Source organism: Grus americana, chromosome 22 (assembly GCF_028858705.1).
Source record: "Grus americana isolate bGruAme1 chromosome 22, bGruAme1.mat, whole genome shotgun sequence".
NCBI lineage: Eukaryota > Metazoa > Chordata > Aves > Gruiformes > Gruidae > Grus > Grus americana.
Genome location: NC_072873.1, coordinates 2,518,423 through 2,538,084, shown reverse-complemented (window position 1 = coordinate 2,538,084; position 19,662 = coordinate 2,518,423). Strand labels below are relative to the sequence as shown.

The 19,662-nt window shown below is 53.9% G+C and overlaps 1 protein-coding gene across 3 annotated transcripts in view; it reads right to left on the bottom strand.

Annotated features, from left to right (window-relative positions):
• The window catches only part of MLLT6 (MLLT6, PHD finger containing), a 46,308-nt gene that overhangs the window by 3,671 nt on the left and 22,975 nt on the right, over window positions 1-19,662 (bottom strand). For all 3 annotated transcript variants that reach the window (XM_054801747.1, XM_054801748.1, XM_054801749.1), the window contains exons 9-19: window positions 12,523-12,697; window positions 11,174-11,767; window positions 9,501-9,682; window positions 8,633-8,750; window positions 4,904-4,970; window positions 4,375-4,517; window positions 3,908-4,096; window positions 3,620-3,708; window positions 2,847-3,202; window positions 2,606-2,714; window positions 720-1,097 (exon numbers count right to left, since the gene is read on the bottom strand). In XM_054801747.1, the coding sequence (XP_054657722.1) occupies window positions 720-1,097; window positions 2,606-2,714; window positions 2,847-3,202; window positions 3,620-3,708; window positions 3,908-4,096; window positions 4,375-4,517; window positions 4,904-4,970; window positions 8,633-8,750; window positions 9,501-9,682; window positions 11,174-11,767; window positions 12,523-12,697 (2,400 nt within the window). The remainder of the gene's footprint in view (window positions 1-719; window positions 1,098-2,605; window positions 2,715-2,846; window positions 3,203-3,619; window positions 3,709-3,907; window positions 4,097-4,374; window positions 4,518-4,903; window positions 4,971-8,632; window positions 8,751-9,500; window positions 9,683-11,173; window positions 11,768-12,522; window positions 12,698-19,662) is intronic.

The window sequence follows — 19,662 nt, the reverse complement described above, 5'->3', positions numbered from 1 at the left end:
CCTGGCCCTGCTCACCGCGACCTCTCAGGCTCCTCCGAGATCAACGGAGACACGGGAGCCCCAGGTTTCCCCTCTGCCCAGTTCAGGCCGAACTGGCCCCTCAACCCTGGCCTTTGGCTCCTAAACGTCTCCAACCAGGGCTGGACCTTCTGGGTACAGGTATAGGCCAGGGGAGGGAAGGAAGAGAGATGAAAGTATCACACCATCAGCGTGACACTGGTGTTCCAGTACAAGGCTGCTTTACAGAGAGGCTGTAAACCTCTCCGCCACCTCTCCTCTTGGGTGCAAGATTCTTCCTAAACCCTGGGTTTCAACATGCAGTCACCTTCGTATTTCATCGCGAGGCTCCAATAGGGCCAGCACTGCCAGGGGCACATTGTCCCATCCAAGTCCTACGGAGACAAATCTACGGCCTGTCTCAGCCTTGCTTCTGCAGCAGGTCTGGCGCGTGTCTGCGCACACGCGTGGAAGGGCACCTTGGGAGCCTCTGCGCCTACCCGTGACCCTGTCTGGGCCCTACCGAAGTCCTTGGACGTAGGAGCAGGACGTGACACTGGCTAGTCAGGGGTGCAGCAAAGCCAGCGGAGCGTTCTGGCTCTGCTGCCTAAGCCGTGCCCTTGCTCCCCCAAATTAACTGTAGTGCAGACTGTCTCTCCCCCGGTACAGCGCCTAGCCCCATGAGCTCAGTGGGGTTAGGGTAGTGCTAGCAGCATACGCACCGTTCCTTTTGGGGTGTTGCCATCGGCCTGCAGGTTGAGAAACGGGTTAGTCTGTGCTGTAAGGACCGGTGGGATGCCTGTTCCCGAAGCCAGGAGGCTGTTCCCAGGAGCGCTGAGCGGTGGCGTGGCCTGGGCAGCCATGAGGGTATTGCTAGGGTTGAGCTGCTGCGGGGAGAGGGAGGCCATGAGAGAGCTGCTGCTGGGGGGCGGCTGAGGGGCCGAGGTCATCAGGGAGCTGGTGCTGGAGTGCAGGGGGGCAGAGGTGGCTGCCAGGAGGCTGGTCATGGACAGCTGGGACGAGCTTGTCATCTGCAGCCGCTGCAACTCCCTCTTCTGCTGGATTTGCTGCATCATCTGGAACACCAGGGCCTGCTGCTCCTGCAGGGAAAGGTGAGAAAGAGCTGTCAAAGGAGGGACGAAGGGCTCACGAAGAGGTGATAGCTAATACAAAGGAGCCAGGAGCCACATGGGCATGCTCCATCCCAGGCAATGCTACTGGGGACAGGGAGAAAGTCCCTTTGATCACATCTCTGCAGGTAGAGAGAGGAACGGTCTGTCTTGTGTTCATTAACAGCTTGTGCTTATGACCTTTCCAACCCCGTTGTTTCCTGAAGCGTAGGATTAGCCAACCCTTGCTAGGACACCTGCAGGCACACAAATCTACTCAGCTCTTTCCAATCGACCCATGGATTTTAAGTCTGTGGCATTCACTATCCTGAATTTCTAGACTGGCTGCTAATTTCCCTCTCCAGCCCATCCCACTTCACAGCTCAGCCCTGACCCACAGGGTCAGTGTGGGTGAGCCGGGCTCGGGGGGACGAGGGCCACAGCTCACCTGCACCCAGAGGGACGCCCTGAATCCAACCAAACCGCGGAAATCACTATAGCAACCATCGACCAATGCAGCAGGCTGAGAGCTGACATTGTTCCCGTACCCACAGGGATGCAGCTGATGACACAGTGACATCAGCTGCTGTAAAGAGAGGCCCTTTGAAATTTGCTTTTCCTGGGTTATAAATAGCCTGACCCAGAAATCTATCCAAAGCAACGGGCCAAGTTCATGGGAGATATAAATGAGCACAGCTTCATTGACGGGAACTGTTAGCGCTCCCGTGCAACTCCACCGCAGGGGAGGGACACCACAGAGGTTTCTGCAGGGCAAGCGAACGCGGTTCTTACACACTCAGGGGCTTGTTTACCATCTATCTGTGCAGCCATTCCCACAACAGCCTGGGACGGGGCTGCTGTTTTACCCAAGAGGATGCAGGCAGAGCGCCAAGATCCTCAGAACAGCTGCCTGATCCTTCTTCTGACCCCAAAGTCCTCAGCCACCTACGCAGTCCCCCTGGCATCTCCAGTTCTCCGAGTCAATGTGCCCAGACACAGCTCACCTGCCTCAGGACTAAGCAATTTGGTGCTTATCTCTCTCTAAACTCGAGTAGTGTCCTCAAGCAAGTTCCTCTTCTCCTGTGGGCCTCAGCACATCTGCAAGCCCTGAGACCAGTGTGCTCGTGGCAGCAGGAGCAGACATGATTTGCATTCAAAGACGGCTGGAGGAGGTAACAGCACTCCTGATTTTACGGTGGCTTAGCGTTACCATGTTCTCACACCCTCAGGATGTGGGAAACCCAGATTAAATTTTTTCCTTTGTACCAAAAAGTTCAAATCCCCATCTCCTTCCCTCCAGGAGGTGCCGCACCTTCCTGCCTAAAGCTTTTCTGCTCACTCCACCCACAGCAGCCCGGAGCCAAGGAAAAGGCACATGACTCCGCAGCCCTGTGGGCAGGGGATTCATGTGAAGGAGGGAGCCCTAAGTTTTGCTCTCTGCTCCGAGGCTTTCCCATTAAACAGCTCATCAGATAAAAGGTGCCAGCAGGCGCACTTACCGGATTAAGCGGCTGGGAAGTCAGGAGCTGCTGAAGCTGCTGGAGCTGTTGTTCGTGTTGGTGCAAGACGTGCCGCTGCTGCTCTGTCAGGGGACTCAGGCTGGGCATGCTGCAAGGGGAGCAGGGCAGGGAACGTCAGCGCAGCCCGTCTTGGTCCTGCATACAGAGGGCCTCCCTCCCTCCCGGTGCTAAACTTCTGCTGGAGAGGGCAGGGCTGTCCCCGCGAGCTCCCCATCCTCACCTGCTCAGGCTGGTGGAGAGCTGCAAGGTCGGAGGCCCGCTCGCCTGCGTCAGCGCGCTCGGAGGCTGGGCGGCCTGAGCTCCGTTCAGATTCCCCAGGATCCCGTTGATGGGCATCTGCTGGCCTCCTGCCAGGGTCCCCATCAGGCCGTCCACCATGGGCACCGTGGAGAGGCTGTGGCTGGCAGAGGTGCCTCCCCCCAGCCCGCTGCCTGCCACCCTGGCCAGGCCATTCACCTGCTGCACCCCGGGCAGGGGTAGCGAGGCAGGACTCTGCTGCAGCATGGGCAGGGGCGGAGGAGTGCTGTGGAAGGACAGGGAAGAGCTGCTCCTGCTGGGGCAACCTGAATGAGGGTCCTGGGGGAGAAACGGACATAAGAGCATCGGACTGGGGCAGCTTGTGAAAGGTCAGCTCAGCTCCAAGGGTGCTTTGGGCAGGAGCTGGAGGCGGGAAGGGGGGCTGTGAGTGCAAGTGCAGGTGTACGCTCAGAGGGGTCCCAGAACTCAGATATGCTTTGCTGGATCTCTAGAAGCGAGGCCAGAATAACCTAGAAGCATTCTCACCTCACGCTCCCAGCCTCAGCTGCTCTACTCAGACCCTCAGCACTGGGATGAACTGAAGAACGGGCACTCCAGAGAAAGAAACCTGATTTCTGGGCCTGGACTACAAGGCTTTATGAGCTGGCTATCACGTCAGCGTACTGGGACTGCACTGCTCTGTTCCCTCCCCAGGTCCCTTCCCCAGCTGGCTGGCAGATGCAGTGGCCAGTGTACCTCAGAGGAAGTGGAGAGCGAGTTCTCGATCCCAAAGCTGTTCTTGCACGGGGGGCTCTTGCTGATGCTCAGGGAATCGTTGTTGCACACTGTAAGGAGGAAAGAAGTGAGGGTGCAGAGTCAGGGGTGGAGCCTGATGTTGCCACAGCAATAGCAAGGGACAGTGCATACTGCCAGTGGCTACAGAGAGAGAAATAGGTCAGATCCTCCCCACTGCGACCCTCTCCTGCCCACCCCAGGAACCGCTAGGAAAGGGCGCAGGGTGATGCATCCCACCAGCCCCCTCACCGTTGGGAGGCAGGATGTACTGGGCCTGGCTGCCTGGGCCGTTGCTGCTGGTCACCACGGGGAAAGGGACGGAGAGCTGGACATTGAGGAGCTGCAAACGCTCCTTCTTGGCCGTCAGCGTCATGATCTGCTCCTGGAGCCGCTGATTCTCCTTCTGCAGCGAGTGCAGGGCTTTGAGCATTTCTACAACTGCAGGGAACAGAAGGGGGGAAGGGGGACAGGGTCAGGGGAGAGAATGGGGGATGGAGGAAAGAAGAGAAGGAGATCCACGGGGGTACCACAATTAGACCACACCGGGGGAGGAGACTGGCCCCAGATCACAGTCCCACTGCCAGCTACCCCCATGGCACAGACTAGTGCTTTGTCCCCCACCCGGCTCCTTTGCCTGTGGGCACAATCCCAGCTGGCTCCCACACAAACATGCACAAGGACCTCTCCTCCCACAGCCCATGCCCAGAGTGACTCACTGTTTACGCCGGCTTCTCCATTGCCCTGCTTCTCCAGGAGCTGCTCGATGTTTGGGGTAGCTTGGGGAACATTCTCCAGCTGCCCGCTGCTGCTACAGGACACTGTCTGGTCGAAGAGGGTTGGAAGGCTGCTGATGGGGGACCTGGGGAAGGGTTGGGGAGATGTCAGAGACGCTTCCCTAGACTGCACCCGCACTACTCTGCTCTCTTCTCCCCACATCTCCTCTGCCTCATGCTGGGAGTGGCTGCATCCCCCCCCAGCCTCAGCCTCCTCCGCTCCACTTCAGGAGAGCCCTCTGGTCCTGTTAGCCCCAGCTCGTATTAGAAAAGCAAACCTGCCTCCTCCCTTCCCATCCCATCCCACTCCCAGCCCCAAGGAGGAGGGAAGCAGCTGCCTCTACTTCCCCCAGTCTCTTTCCCTTTCCTTGCTGTGTCATCCCACGGCTTCCCGGGGTACCGCCATGCCCACGCGGATGCGGAGGCACCCCCGGTGCCTGGCGGCAGGGGAGGACTCCTGAAGGACACTCACATGGAAGAGAGACTCTCCTGGGGCGACGTCCCTCGGCAGCCAAAACTGCAGTCTTCCAGGTCGGGCTCTGGGTGGGGAGAGGGACAGAGAGGCACAGTGTTCATAGGCGTCCAGCCCTCGCAGGTGCCCGGGTTTGTCACCCGAGGGCGGCGAGCGCCGGTCCCCGCTAGATGGGAGCACCGAGCAGCGCAGGGCACCGTCATTGCATAACGGCTGCGTCCGCATGCGCCTCCGCCCGCCGTGGGAGGGGCTGCGTGCCATTGCGTGTCACTCTGTGTCACGGCGTGGAAGGGGGGAAGCGGGGGGGTGTGTCACCCTGGAAAGGTCACGGACGCGACCTCCTTTCTAATGGCAGGGGCCAAATCTCCCCAGCCGCGGAGAGCGGGGGGGCAGGAGGCAGCTTTGCCCTGAGCCGTGACCCTGCGGGGAGGGAGACGCTTTGCTTTGCTGAGCCTGCAAGGATGCGTCAATCCTGTGGGCAAAGCCCCTGAGTGCCACTGCTGCCCTCTGCCTCCAGGATCCGCTCCTGAAACCCAGCCGGGGTCCTCCAAAGTTTCCAGATGCTCAGCTCCTTTCTGAAGAGCTTAAACAAGTGCTTCGGTGTCCAGAAGCTGCCCCCAACACTCCTCCCCCTGTCCCAGGGAGCTGGGACACCGCAGCGCTGGGGACAGAGCCGCTGTGCTTGTGCACATGTGCAGGATACCTCCCACCCAAAGAGCCATCGAGAAGTGAAGTATATTTATCTGCCATTTGCTTTCCATCCCCAGAGCCTGCCAGCCCGTAAACACACGTTCCCCTCGCTCTGGGACGTGTCAGATGTTGTGACTACAGCCCGCACCAGCTGGCTCGCTTGCCCCTCCTCTTCTTCACACAATAAGAGACATTTCTTATGTGCGAGAATACAGGAAGTCTCCTGCAGGGAACACTGTGATTTACAGTGTAATGCCCTGAACAGGGCATTAGTTATTGGCACTATTTTCTGGTGCTGAGAACAAGCAAACGCAGCTGCTGTTCAGCAGCTCTCACAGACAGGTATGAGTGGGATCCTCACTCCTTCATCCCCATGAGAATGTCTTCTTGGCCATCAAGTATAACTGGTCCACCCTTCTGGGGAGAAGCCACTGCTTTCTGGAGGTGACCAGCAGTTGCCAGTCAACAGCAGTCTCCCAGTACAAGATACCATATGGAGACAAGTCCTGATTTCAGGGACACCATGTCAACTTCCTAATTTCTCCAACCCAGGATCAGCTCCCAGAAGACTGGGAGCAGACTACAGCAGTGCTTCTCAGTGCTGTTTCCATCCAAGGACCACCTAAACCCTTCAAAGAAGATCCAAAGCCCACCACGTGCGGCTTTGCCACGACCGTTTTAACTTGCAACCAAATAAACATCCAGCTTTAACTGCCTACTTGTTATTGTCACACTGGTTGCTTGCAGCCCAGGGAGGTTGTGCACGTACATACACGATTCTGGTTTTCTGAAACAGTACCAGGCTCCATATTCAATTATCTCCCGGCCAACACCACCCTGTTGTCTGCAGAACAGGGAGATGACTGAGTTATCGCACAGAGGCAGCACTTTCCAAGGCTGCAAGTATGAAAAAGAGGCTTGAAGACAACTAGAGAAGATAAATACATTTGGCCTGTCATCATAATGAGGCAGGATCCAGGACAAGCCGTGGGAGGAAGAACTAGACAGTAGCTAAGGGAGTGGGAAGATAAGAATCTGACTTTTTGTACTGCCAAAGACACCCTGGTATCAACCTGCAACAGTGGTAACAGTTTCTCAGTTCCCCCATCTGTAAGACAGGGTAACGCCATTTCCCTATATCACATTAAAATTGTGAAAAGCTCGAATATTACTGCAATGAAAGCTGCGTCTCCATGGGATCCGTCTACACAGACACTCTCAGGAAAGGTAATCTGAATTAAAGACAAGGCAGGATTACTTGTAACTTCACAACCACCCTGTTAACGACTTGGGGTTAAAGCAGTCACCACACTTTTAAGTGAAAATGGCCCCACACAGGAGGTTTGAGGCATGTTAATTAATCCCCCTGGAAAAAAAAGAAGGGGAAAAAAAAAGTATATTTGGCTAAACACCCCCTGGGCCACTAGCTCCAGCAGGAGGAGATAGTGATGGACAAACCTTAAACGTGACAAAACCCAGGAGCTGTTCTGAACACTGCCTGGAACTGGAAGAAACACGTCCTGAAGCTTGTAAGATCCCAGTCAAACAAAAAGAGCAACCTTCGAAATGGAAACTACGGCTCAGGCTTTTTCAAGCACTTTGTATGCTGGATTTTGCCTACATGATTCATTCATTAGTAGCCGCAGGGCTGGAACAGAACCCAGACTGCCGAGCCTCCGTGTTGTGCCTGAACCACAGGGCTATTCCTGACAGTTGACTCGTTTCCTTCTCCTGTCAGCACCTTGCCAAAATAACAGCAAAGGGGAAGTGGCAGTGGGTCATCTCTCTCTTGTCGATCGCCGGGAGGGACGAATAACTCTTTTGAATCATCCCATTCTTTCCTTAATTCCAGGTGACTGAATCACTCCTGACTCACTGCTCCCATGCAACAGCCCTGACTCCCGCTGGGGTCAGCCGCACAGTTACCTTCCCGTTGCGCTCAAGCAGATGCAAGCTGCCGGCGGGGGCACACAGACAAAATGCTGCCAGTGACACACCGAGAGACAGACAGGCACCTTCCGTGGGCTTGCAAAGGTCGTAAGTAAGCATACGTGTTCGTTCATGCTTTACATGCAGGCATGCACGCTTGTTAAGGCAAATGAGGGCACACTGGTGTCAGATTATCCGGAGAATTCAGAACCACCTCTAATGAGGATTGTGTGTTTTAAAGCGCTTGTCACTCAGCGTGACACCGGACAGAGTTTTACCTCCCAGGAGTTCAGCATCCAGCATGCTGAGCTGCCAACATTTCTGGGCTAGGGGAGCATGAGACAGTTGCACCACTAACTGCAACATCTGAAAATCAGGAGGGTGCTTTTGTTTAACTACTGGCGCAAAACAAAGATCAGGCCCACTCTGTTTTGGGAAAAAAGAAATCTTATGCTGCTTCAAGTTCCCTGCTTATTAACCAGGCAATTTTCCAAGAAAAATGAATTTGCCTTGGTGGGAAAAAATGAGCAGTTGTAAGTAATTCAGTGTTGGCACGTTCACGTTTGGAAGTTGAAAACAGTGGATTTTGTTGCATTCATGACAAAGCTGAAGGGGAAGGGCAGGAAGTAACTCAAAACAGAAATGGAAGATGAAAATTAAGAGTGTGAAATATCTCTCATTTAAAAAAAAAAACCAACCCAGACAACAAAACCCCAACAAAAACTTTTAACTCATTTTGAGCAAGGAAAAGCTCACAGTAGTTTTCACCAGGTTTGCACAGCTTTAGCATGTAAAAAGACAACTTTCTGTAGGAAAGGACTTAACATTCTTGCGCTTTTCTAGCGCATGTCCAGGGACACAGGTTATCCAGTGGACACACCAGCAGACGTGCTTTTAGAGGGTTGCAGGCCAGCACTTCATTAAGCAAACACAAGCACCTCCTGCCTTGGGGAAAAAGCCACTGTCCCTCTCTCCTAGCCCCTGGCTCTCACACAGTTAGGATGGGAGCAAGCAGGGAGGGCAGCTGGAGAACTATGGATGCAGTTGTCTCGACTCTTCCAGGGAGACCCCTTTGGAAGTCCAAACTCACATACCTTCTGATTCACGTACCTGCCCGGCTGCTTTCCGACTGATTTAAGAGTGGGTTGATTGATAGCCCAGATGCGAGGGGGCTTCCAAAAATATGTGAGGAAGGGAGACTAAATGTTGAACCTGCCAGTGAGAACACCTACATGGCAAAACAAGGAGGGAGAGAGAGAGAGAGAGAAATGACTTCTCAAAAACGCAAGAGGAAAATAACTTCATTATTCCATCTCTTCCTGACTCTTGAACCCAGCTTGCTCATGAGAGAGAGTGTTAAAAATATCTCCTTGGAAGTCTCGCTAGACAGTTGAAATCTTCCCAGCCCCATCTCAGAGCCAAGAGGTCTGAATGAGCCGTGTTAACACTGGGGCTGTAAAACTAACTCTCTCCTCCCTGTAAAACACCTCTGACAGTGAGCTCCCGACAAAGGACGAGGCTCTGTCTCCTGGCACACGCACAGCCCACCCAGCTGGGACATGCGAGCCCTCCCACCACCTTATCTGTGCTGCGGAGTGAAGGTAGGGCTGGCACCGGTGGCAGGAGCCAGCCGAGCAGCGGGGGACAAGCAGCACGGGACACAGCACACGCCGACAGCCAGGCCTCTGCCACCTGCGCGCTGTCTGTGCTCCCCTTACAGCCACTGGAAAGCAAGGTGTCCTTTCAGGTTGCAATTCCTCCCACCCCGAAACAGGCTGCGTGGGCTGTGACGCAAAATTGCCTACATCCTTCTGCTGACTCTAAGGGAAGCTGCAGGTGGCAGCTCCCCTCCAAACTGAAGGAAGAGAAGCTATTCCCAAAAGGAGAAAGCAACTCCTCTGTGCCCACAGTGGCCCCTGCTCTGCCAGTAATTGCTCTGTCCTGAGCTACAGTCCCTCTCCTGGTCCTGATTTCTTACCTGCGTGGTGGAGACCGAGGAGGAGGAGGCTGGGATGGTGCTAGCAAAGGGAGACCGGTTGAGCTGTGGGAGAGACGACGTACCCTGGTGTGCCAGCAGGCTGGAGGAGAGGGGTGTACTGCACACAGCGCGGAGCACTCCACCCCCGTGGGAAATAGGGTCCTTGTTACTGGTGTAGATCCCTGCAAGGGGAGGAGACGCGTTAGAGAGCCACGCTCCCCTCCAACGGCCTGCAGGCAGCTGGTTTTCTGCAGGGCTTTATCTCAGAAAGGGAGGGTGACACCGATGCACAAGACCAAGCGTAACATGCACTTCAGCATCTCATGGCCCGGCATGCAGCGAGGGTGGGCACAGCCCACAGTCCTTCTATCAAAAGGTATCACGAGCTTCTCCAGCCTTGCCCCAGCCCCCTCGTTTGCTCCTCGCACCCCGATACAATCCGACAGAGGAATCACAGCATGAAGTGACTCAGAGGCACAAGTCAGTGGCAGAACGGGGTAGTGGATTCAAGAGAGTCCCGCTCTCTGCTGCCCATGCTAGTCAAGGGACCACACTCTCGGTGAGCTAACCCACCCCCTTCCGCGATGCCCAGGGACCACAGTGGGGTACGGACAGATAAATGAGGAAGAAAAGGTGAGGGGAGAGCTGCTGCAGAGGGAGAGGATCCGTCTGACTTCCCCTTGGCTCAGGCACGTGGCAGAGGCAGTGCCCAAAGCCGGGTCCTTCAGAGCCCTGCCAACATCTCTCCGCAAGAGAGGAATGGGAGAACAAGCAGGCAGGAGAGCGGGACCTGGCAGCCTCCTCCTCTTTGAAACATCCCTTTGTTGTTCCACAGGGGAAGCAAAAAAAAAAAAAATGGGCCTAAGGTTATGATTATGAAGTTGCATCAATTCTTGCAGCTCCTCTCGTCTCTCTGCACTGCATTTGGCAGTGCAAACGGGCCAGGGCTCCCAGGCGCACACAACAAAATTATACACACACACCCCCCCTTGCAATCTGACCTAAATTGGAGCATCTGCAAACAACCCACAATAGACCGATGACAAGTTCTGCTGCCAGAACAGTGTCAAACCTCAGCCCTGAGCAGCAGGCCCCTCCTCTGCCTGCTGCCTTAACCCCTTCCTGCCACATGTCCTGGCTGCCCCCATCCCTGCCAGGCCAGGGCAGGGGACTCAGGCTGGGAACAGCTCTAAGCCTCTCGGCAGAGTTAACGATGTGCCAGTCTCCCAACCCTACGTGGATGTGGTAAGACCAGGATGAAAGGTTTTGCTTTTAAAAGAGGGGTTAAACTTGAACCACTTATGAGAGTCCCTCATTTGGGGTCAGATTGTGGTTTTTCCGGTTTGGCCTGTGAATATCCCTCTTTATCGCTTTAGAAATTAAGCTCTGGCTAGCTGGGGTTTTCCAGCACTTGAGCAAAAAGGGGTTTGAAATGCCCCCCAGCTTAGATCTGCCCCCCAGCTCCAACAATACAGAAGCTGACCCACAGCAGATTCTAGGATGAAGGCCAAGATGGAAAGGGGAGACCCAAATGTGGATTTTTACAGCTCCTGGGACTGAATTAAAGGGACTGGACTCTGTGCAGACAGGTCCAGACACCAGCCAAATGTGATGAAGATGACAGCAGGGCTGGGAAGAACTGTGCACACCTGGAGCCCTGAGGGGGAACATACCTGAACCCAGCAGCGGGGACTCCATGCTGAGGCTGGGCAGGTTCCCTGTGTGGCTGAAGGACCGCGAAGAATTGCCGATGCTGGAGCTAACAAGAGAGCCCCCGGAGAAAGGTGATGAGGAAGTAGACGTGGACCCAGCCAGCTGGGCACCCAAAATCTCTTTGCTTTTGCCCCCTTTTGGCCTGCCAGGTCCATGTTTGTTCTTCTTGCTACCTTTGTGCTTCTTTTCCTTCAGCACCTCTCCCTCCTCCATGCTGAGGGATGGCATGCGCTTGTGGCTACCGCTGCTACCACTGGTCCCGCTGGTCCCCACCGAAGGGCCGCCGACAGGGTTTGAGGCTTTATAGTCCACGGGGGAAGCATCACGGCCTCTCTGCTGGCTCACTGCGGAGGTGGAGAAGCGCATGATGGACCCAAAGCCGGAGAAGATCACCTTCTGCTCAAAGATGTCCCCCCCCTTCTGGCCTTCATACAGAGGGGAGCAGTGGGAAGACGAAGAGGAAGAGACAGGCTTCCGGTACTTCTCTTCATCCTGCTCAAGCTTGGGGAATGTCACAAAGTCCTGGGAGCACTGCAAGTTGCTGCAGGAGGTACCTGGGGGAAGCAGAGGGGAAGCAGATATAGGAAGGCTCGTGGTGGCAGTAACTCAGCCCATAAGGCAACAGGAGCACGGTCACAACGCAGCTCCTCTGGCACGGGCTGGATGCCGAGCTGAAGGCCATCCCTGTCACCTTCCAGCCCGTTGCTTTGACGCTGACAAGCACGAGAGGTGCACACCAGCAGCTCCATCCCACCCAAACGTGCACATGTCTGCTCCCCCAGGCCCTGCATCGCCGCTGTCCCCCCAGCCCCGATCAGGGTCCCAGGAGATGAAACAGGCTACCCGTGACAACAGCTCAAAAAAGAACTGAGCAAGGATTAGACTCGAAGCTCAGGGGAGCCTGGATATCAAGTTTGGGCTCAGGTCTCTCCACTGGTACTGCTTAAAACGCCGCTGCAGGCAGTACCACCTACGGAGCAGAGGGCAGGTGCTGCCCATATTGCCTGTGCACAGTCTCCCTTCCCTCCTCCCTCCACTCAGACATCTGGATCTGTTTTTCCTTGCAGTGCAGCAGGCCTGCACAGGAGGGGAGCTGTAACACTCATCTGACTCAGTTCTTCCCTCTGTGCACGGAATTAGTAGCAATAATATTTTTTCCCTTTCTCTTCAAGGGGTTAAAGAAATAGCCATCAGCAAAGTTTCACACCACTGGCTGGCGAACAGGTACCTTTACAGATACAGAGATATCAAAGAGGAGCAAAGCAAAACATCACCCCCATTCTCTCCTCCTGCCTCCTTCACCCCTTACCTGCAGGCTGGAAGGTCCCACTGGATGAAGCTGAGCTGAAGCCAACTGAGCTTTTCCCACTTCCTGTCTTTTTCCCCTTGTGGCTGCTGCCATGGCTCGAGGACTTCTTGCCTTTCACCTCTGACCGGCCGACCTCCGAGGTCTCTTTGCTCCCCTCATGGTGGCTGGTAGAACCCTGGCAGCAGCAAACACAGAGGTGACTCACTCAGGCCAGATGTGCCCACAGCAGGGGCTCTTTTTACCAATTTCCCCTTAAGAAGAGTAATTGCCCCCACTGCCCACAAAGTCATGGTCAGGTCATGTTACTCAGAAGAGAAAAGCAACATTCCCCTCTATTGCTGCTTGGTGGCACCAAGCTTTATTCTCCTAGGGATTACGCTCATCCCACCTAACTGCAGGAAATTAAACAGGGCACTGACAATGAGAGATCCCCCACATCATCAGCAGAGGGGAGCACCTCAGAGGGTTATTCAGCCCAAATAAAATGTGAATTTGGCCGTGCTTCAAACATACATTTCAGCTGCATCTCTCAGGTGTGCTATTCTCAGCAAGGTCAGTCCACCTGGGGGAACTTGCTCGTGCTTGTGCTGTGACAGGAGTTTCCCTGCCTTCCCTAAAGCCTCCACTGAAGCAGCTCCACTGCCAGCCCAGGGCTTTCCAAATCTACGGCAGTAAATATTTCACAGTGACACTGTTAGAGCAGCGTCTGACCATGCAGCAACAGATGCTACCCAAACCCCATATAAGCCTGCAGGAGACAGGGAAGCAAGGGGGATGAAGAGGCTGGCCAGATGCTAGGAAATCCAGGAGCTTGGGATGAGAGAGAGAAGTGTGGGAGTTTAGCAGGGGGAGAGTGGAATGAACCCAAAACCAGATCCCTCGGGGCACCCACGCTAGGATATGAAACCTTCACCTTCAAGTCACTTCAAAGCCAAACTAGCAGTGTTCAAAGATCACTTCTTGCAAGATATTACTGCAACCGATCAATATTATGGATATAGTTCCAATGTGATGGCTACAGCCCAAAATATAACACCTGTACATTAGTGCAAACACCTTTTATTTCTTACTGAGCAGATACAAGGAAGACACAGAGAAGCACAATACCTTTCTCACATTCCACTATCCCTGACTCCAGATGACCTCTTCTTGGGGAAAGCTAAAGAAAAAAGGGCTTGTAATGCAGACTCATGAATGCCCAGATAAAAATCTTTCCCCGTTCCTCCCACATGGTTTAATCACTCTGCACAATGCAACAGCTGGCAGCCTAACACACACCAGATGTGCCGGGAATATGAAAGACAGGAGGAAGGGAGTGGTGGAAATTAGGGGGGAGAGGAGGGGGAATCTGTATTTTCTCATCACAGACTCCTGGATGTAGGAGATTAAGCCTTCTTGATTTATGAGCTCAGAGGGAGCATGAAAATCTTTCCGACTTTCCACATCTGCCTGGGGAGGGAAAGGAGAGCAGTGTCTGGGGGCTATGGGAAGTCCTGAGACTGCTCACGAAGTCGCAGGAACGAGATGGCTCATGTCTCAGCAGAAATGCAAAGCCCTGAATTTTCCTCCCATAAATTCACCTCTTTGGAGCTTCGCACAAGGTGCACGAGGCCACAGAAGGGCAGGGGGAAACCACATGAGAAGACATGTTCTAAATCCGGAGTGTCAGGAAGGGAGTGCAGGGCAAGTAATGAATTAGCGTGGGGTGGTAGGGGGAAATCTGAGCTGGGAAATAAATCTTAATTGTAAAATTAAAGGGGAAAAAAAATAAGAGGGGAAGAGAGGCTGAGCTGGCCCAGCTGAATGGACAGACGCTCGCCTGTAGGGCTGATCTGACCTCACGGACCTCCCTGAGAGACTCCCAGAGATTTTGGGGGCAGGATTTTCCCACCTCCTGCCCCATGCTATCCTAGACGTTGTTTCCCAAACAGGTCACGGCAGACAGATCTGTACGGTAGTACCACAAGCCCTTCCTCACCACAAAGGGCCCTTCTCTAGCAGCCGTTCCATAGAGCCAGAATTTGGGGGAAGGACCCAAGTGCTGCAGCCGAGGAGCAAAGAGAGGGAAACTGAAACCACACTAAGTCGCTTCCCCTCTCTGTGCCTCCATTTCTTTCCCACTTTGCTCCGTGGAGCCTGCAAGCTCTGTGTGGCAGCGGAGCCTTCCAGGAGACACACGTGGACTGCCAAGCACAACACGGCCTTGATCTGAAAGGGAGGGGTCTGCTACCATAATGCCAATATTAATAACAGTAACGAGGGCTGCAATCCCATCGTCTCCCTAACGAAGGAGATCTCCAGCTCAGGGCTGCTGCCTAGAGGGAGCAGGACTAGAGAAACCTGCGTGCCTGCTGCTTGCCTTGTGCATAAATAGAGGTCTCAACCTCTGGATCATCGGCTTTTCTCCGGCATGGAAATCTGTGTGTGTGCGTGCAGAAACACCAATGTTTCGTGTGTTGCAAACAGGTGTGTGTGGGAGGGCATGCTGCAGAGGAAAAAAAAAATAGGGAAGCACTGAGGAAGTGAGAGCTCTCTCTCAAAATGAGGCAGCAGCTACATTTTGAAGGTCTATTTAAAGCAACCAAGTGAAAAATGTCACCAGAATAAACCTGCGGCCCCAGCTGGGGGTGACAGTCTGATGGGGAAACTCCTGCCTCAATCCTGGAGCGGGGAGAAGCGAGACGAAGTCGCGCAGGCACCCAAGCGCAGGCATGCACGCATTCCTCCCCCCCCCCCCCAGCACTCACTGTCCCCCGAGGGGCTGTACCTGTTTCCTGGCCTCTCTGTGACACTGTGCAGCACCCAAGCTCTTCATTCATTAATTTATTTATGGGAAATCAGAAGAGCATCTCTTTGCCTCCTGATTGGCGGGACGAGCTCCTAGAGGGAACCACTGACGAAATACAGAAGGGGTGGGGGAAGCTGGCACCACGTCGGTAACACAGAGCGGCTTTGGCCTGGATTAAACTACTGGTGAAGGGGAAGCAGGGAGGACACGAACGAGGAACAATGCGACGAGAGCAGGAGCTCCTCCAGCCCACGCACCACGGGGCGATGTGCTGAAGCAGCCACCCAGGCAGGATGTAAGCATCAGCTGCCTTTCCACGCTGGATCGCTAGGCAGAGGTCAGAGGAGTCTCCATCAGGCACGAGGTCCAGCATCTTTGTGTCTGAGCCACCCACAACCTTTACCTCAACCTCAAGATCAGGCAGCGCTGCGCTGCTGTTCTTTGTAGGTGGGGATAGGGGACACAGATGGGCTGAAGCCGTATTTTTAAGTCCCTGATGTCACACGCAAATTCCCACTCACGTCAGGACAAGGGATGCTAAAAGGCTCAGGGATTCTTACTGCAAATATCCATGCTGAGACGTACTTTGATTTGCAGGTGTAATCATCAGCCTTCCCCCACAAACCCCTACCCCATCACAGCGACTGTGAATTTGCCAGAGCCAGGCGCAGTGCAGAGGTTCCCAGGATCTGTCAGCTCCAGGCCAGTCCTGGGTAGATGCTGAGAGCTCAAATAACAGTGGGAAACCTGGAATGTCTCCCTGCCTCCAGTGGTGTCTGCAATCGGGAGCTCTTCGCCCTGCTGCACCCCCTTTCCAGCACCTGACCGGGAGAGGGTGGGTGCGGGGAGGTCTTGGCATCCGCGGCTTAGGTTACAAAACCCAGAGCAAGTCAGATGTTTCAGCCCAAAACACGTAGCATGTGTGAGTGTGTGTCAACAAGTGATCATGATGTCTGCAGCTGGCAGAAGAAGGCAGCTGGGGTGGCTTGCAATCCTGCAGATTTACTGCAAGTGCAACAGAGAGCGGCAGGATGGCTCCCCAGGGGCATTTGCAGGGGGAGGGGAGAGAAACGCCGCTCGCTGTTCTGCTGCTCACTAACCTCGATCGCCAGAACCGGCTACACGGAGAGACCCAGCACAGAAACTGCCTCCTGAATTTGTCTGGCGGTGTGCGACTGCAGAGCCGGAGCAGCCCTGGCTGCCAAGACTTACTGGTGAGACTCATTGCTTCGCCCCTGGCGAGGAACCCTCCCCTGCCCCAGGCCCGCTCCATGAATGCCATCTTTCCACCAGGCTGTTCAAAAGCGTTACTAGTTGGCAGCATTTTGTAGTTTTTGGATAGACCACATGAAATAGCCAGAAACTATTACCCAGAGGGAATGTTTTCTGCCTCCTCCCCGCTCCCCAAAAAGTCTGCAGGAGCTCCAAGTAGCCAGGATGACAGTGAATGAGAGCCGATATCCAGCACAAATTCACTCTCTACAATCCTCCCCAGTCCATCCAAAAGCCCTGGAGGGGATTTTCAGCAGGTCAGCTGCTCTGTGTGCTCGGTAGAAGGGACACTCCTGTGCCCCACGAGCAAGGTCTCCTGCCCCTCTTTGAGAGCGATGAAAATCGCATTGCCCAAAGCCACTTTGCAGAGGCAGGAGGAGAGCTCAGAAGAGCTGTCATGAAGAGCCATTTGCATGCTGTGAATTCACACCCTAGTTTCACTTTCTGGTGTAGATGACAGCTGAGGCCACCACTGTTTTCAGTATGTTTAGCCACCAAACCAGAGGGAGGCAGTGGGAGCTTGTCACTGCACAGACAGGACATGGAAGCCTGGTAGAGTCAGATATTAATGGTATCTAGATTCCTAGAAGACGCAGGGAAGCACTCAGTGAGATGTTAAAAAATCTGGCAGAAGTCAGAGGTCTAGCACAATTGATTTCACGACGAAGACTGAAACCACATCAAAGGATCTTCATAACTAAATGGTTCAAGAGGGGAGCACAGGGTGGACGACGTATTAGGTGAAAATTGGAACTGAAAAATAAATCTGGATTGCAAAATTAAAGAAAAATGTGAACCCAGAGGCCAGGCTGCCTGAGGGAACAAGGAAGTGGAATATACCAGCGTTCCTCCAAAGCAGCACAACGTGGTTCTGCTATCAGACTAACCTGGTAAGTAGCTTGAAAAGTCCTACTGCTTTTCTATATAGCTCTGAAAATCCATTAGTAAAGGGTTGCTGACAGTTTCAGAGGACTTCGGTAGCAACATCAGGTGCCGGGGCTCAGATGTCTGTTGCCCCAGGCTCCTTTCAGGCTAAGCATACTGGGAGCAGACTGGAGTGTGGATTCAGTTACTGGTAACACCCCTGCATGGCCTGGTGGCTGGTGCCACGCTACAGTCCCCCCAGTCCTGGTGCCCAAGGTGCAAGCGGATCACCCTTCTGCTGATCCGTCTGACTGATGCTCCTGCTCCTCACTGCCGGCTCCAAAACACCGGTGATGCTCAGTACCTCCAGTCCAACCCCTGCTCCAGCATAGCCTGCGCACTGGGGCGGGAGCCTGGGACTCACTGTATGTGGTGCCACCTTGGCTACGGTGCGAGCAGCATGGCGAGCTGGCAGCACGGGTCTGGCGCAGACATCAAGGGCTGCAGCAGCCTGCTGCAGCTCTGCACGGCTGCTCCAGGCCAGCATCCTTCTCCCAGGAGCCTGGACACGACCATCTGCCCTCACTGCTGCAGGTCATTGAGATCTGCTCTCACCCAGCTGCTCCCCACGGAAGGGAGGGCTGTGTCACCTGCAGGGATCATCCCTGGGGAGTTTACGCTCTGCTTCATTGCATAACCTGGAGAGGACCAGAGAGGTGATAAATGATTTGCCCCAGGTCGTGCAAGTGGTAAGGAGAGGAAGAGACCCCAGCTCTCTGCAGACTCTAACCATGGCACAGCAGGGACTAGCAATGCTCTTCGGCATATCCCACCACAAACAGCAGCTTTTGGTTTGCTGCATCTACCCTCCCCACTCCCCAGTACGCTCTTACTGGGATGAGCTGTACTAATCTAAGACCCAGAAAGGACAAAGATGGTTTTAGCTTCCAGGAGGAAACCTGTTTGGACATGCTACATTAACGTGTCTCAGGGTTTTACATTAGTCTGTGCAATGTTACACTGGTGCAACTATCCAGAAAGCCTCATACAACTACCCCGAGGGGTTTGTGCGGGGTTGTAGCAGGCTGCTGAGCAGCTCTTACATTTCAGCTGGAGTAGGTACCTTTGGTAACAGAGTTTGAACAATACTTTGGGATCTACGCACAAAAAAGCAAGGGAAATACACTCTCTGTTATGAGGATTAATAATAACTCCCTAGGGAAACACTAAAACCCTGTCACTCAAGTACAGCTACAGTAATTAGGATCTCCTGAATTTTAGCTTACAAAGAGTTGAAAGCTGCCCGTAAAACTGAATTGCACCCTTCCCTTCTTATTTATAAAGGTCTGGCAGGGCTTTGGAGGAGACAGTGGGTAATTGTCTAACAACCGCTCTAGCTGGCCAAGAGTCGGGTTTTGGATTTCAGTTCAGCTTGAAAATAATCTTCTTAGGCCATCAGTTCCTGACAGCTCTGTTAACTGGGTGAATCTGCTGTTCCCAAAAACCAGAGCTGAGCTGCCCTAACATGAGCACAGGTAAATTAAGAGTGATTGCAGCTCAGAGGCTGTTCCTTCACTCTGTCCCTCTGTAACTTTCTGCTTCTCCCTTCGTGAGACCCATGCAACCAGCTTTGCCATTTCAGCTCTGACCTGCATCTCCTCCCTGCTTCCAGGCTTGGCCTCACACAGAACACAGAAAATCCTCTTCAGTCCTAACCCAAAGCAACCCTGTGCTGACTGGCAGGAGCTTTCGCTCTTCCAGACTGCCCCTGCAGCGCTTCTCACACATGCAGACCCTGCCACCCTGTGAATTTTCATTTTCACAAGGCAGTCCTGCCACGTAAAGGACACCCAAGCCTTTCCAAGTAGCATTTCTGTGCACAAAAGGACATTCCTGGGACATGTTGTTTATTTGTTCTAGCAGGAGCTTGGCCCTAGTTCTACTCTCCCTTACACCAGATACACTAAGGAGTTGCATTAATTTACATTCCCACTAGAGAGAGAGGAGTACAAATCCAAAGGTCCAGGTGCTGGAGTAACCTCACTTGTTCCCTGACCCTGAACAACTGCAAATTTGGCCTTCACCTTGTTGCATGCAAGCTCGGGGCAAGTTCCACTGTGTCTATTCTGCATTACTGGAGTCTGAGGCTGGCACGAATTCCAAAAAGCTCAGGGCTATCCTGATTTACAGCCAGTGCAAGGGCCCATGTCAGCAGC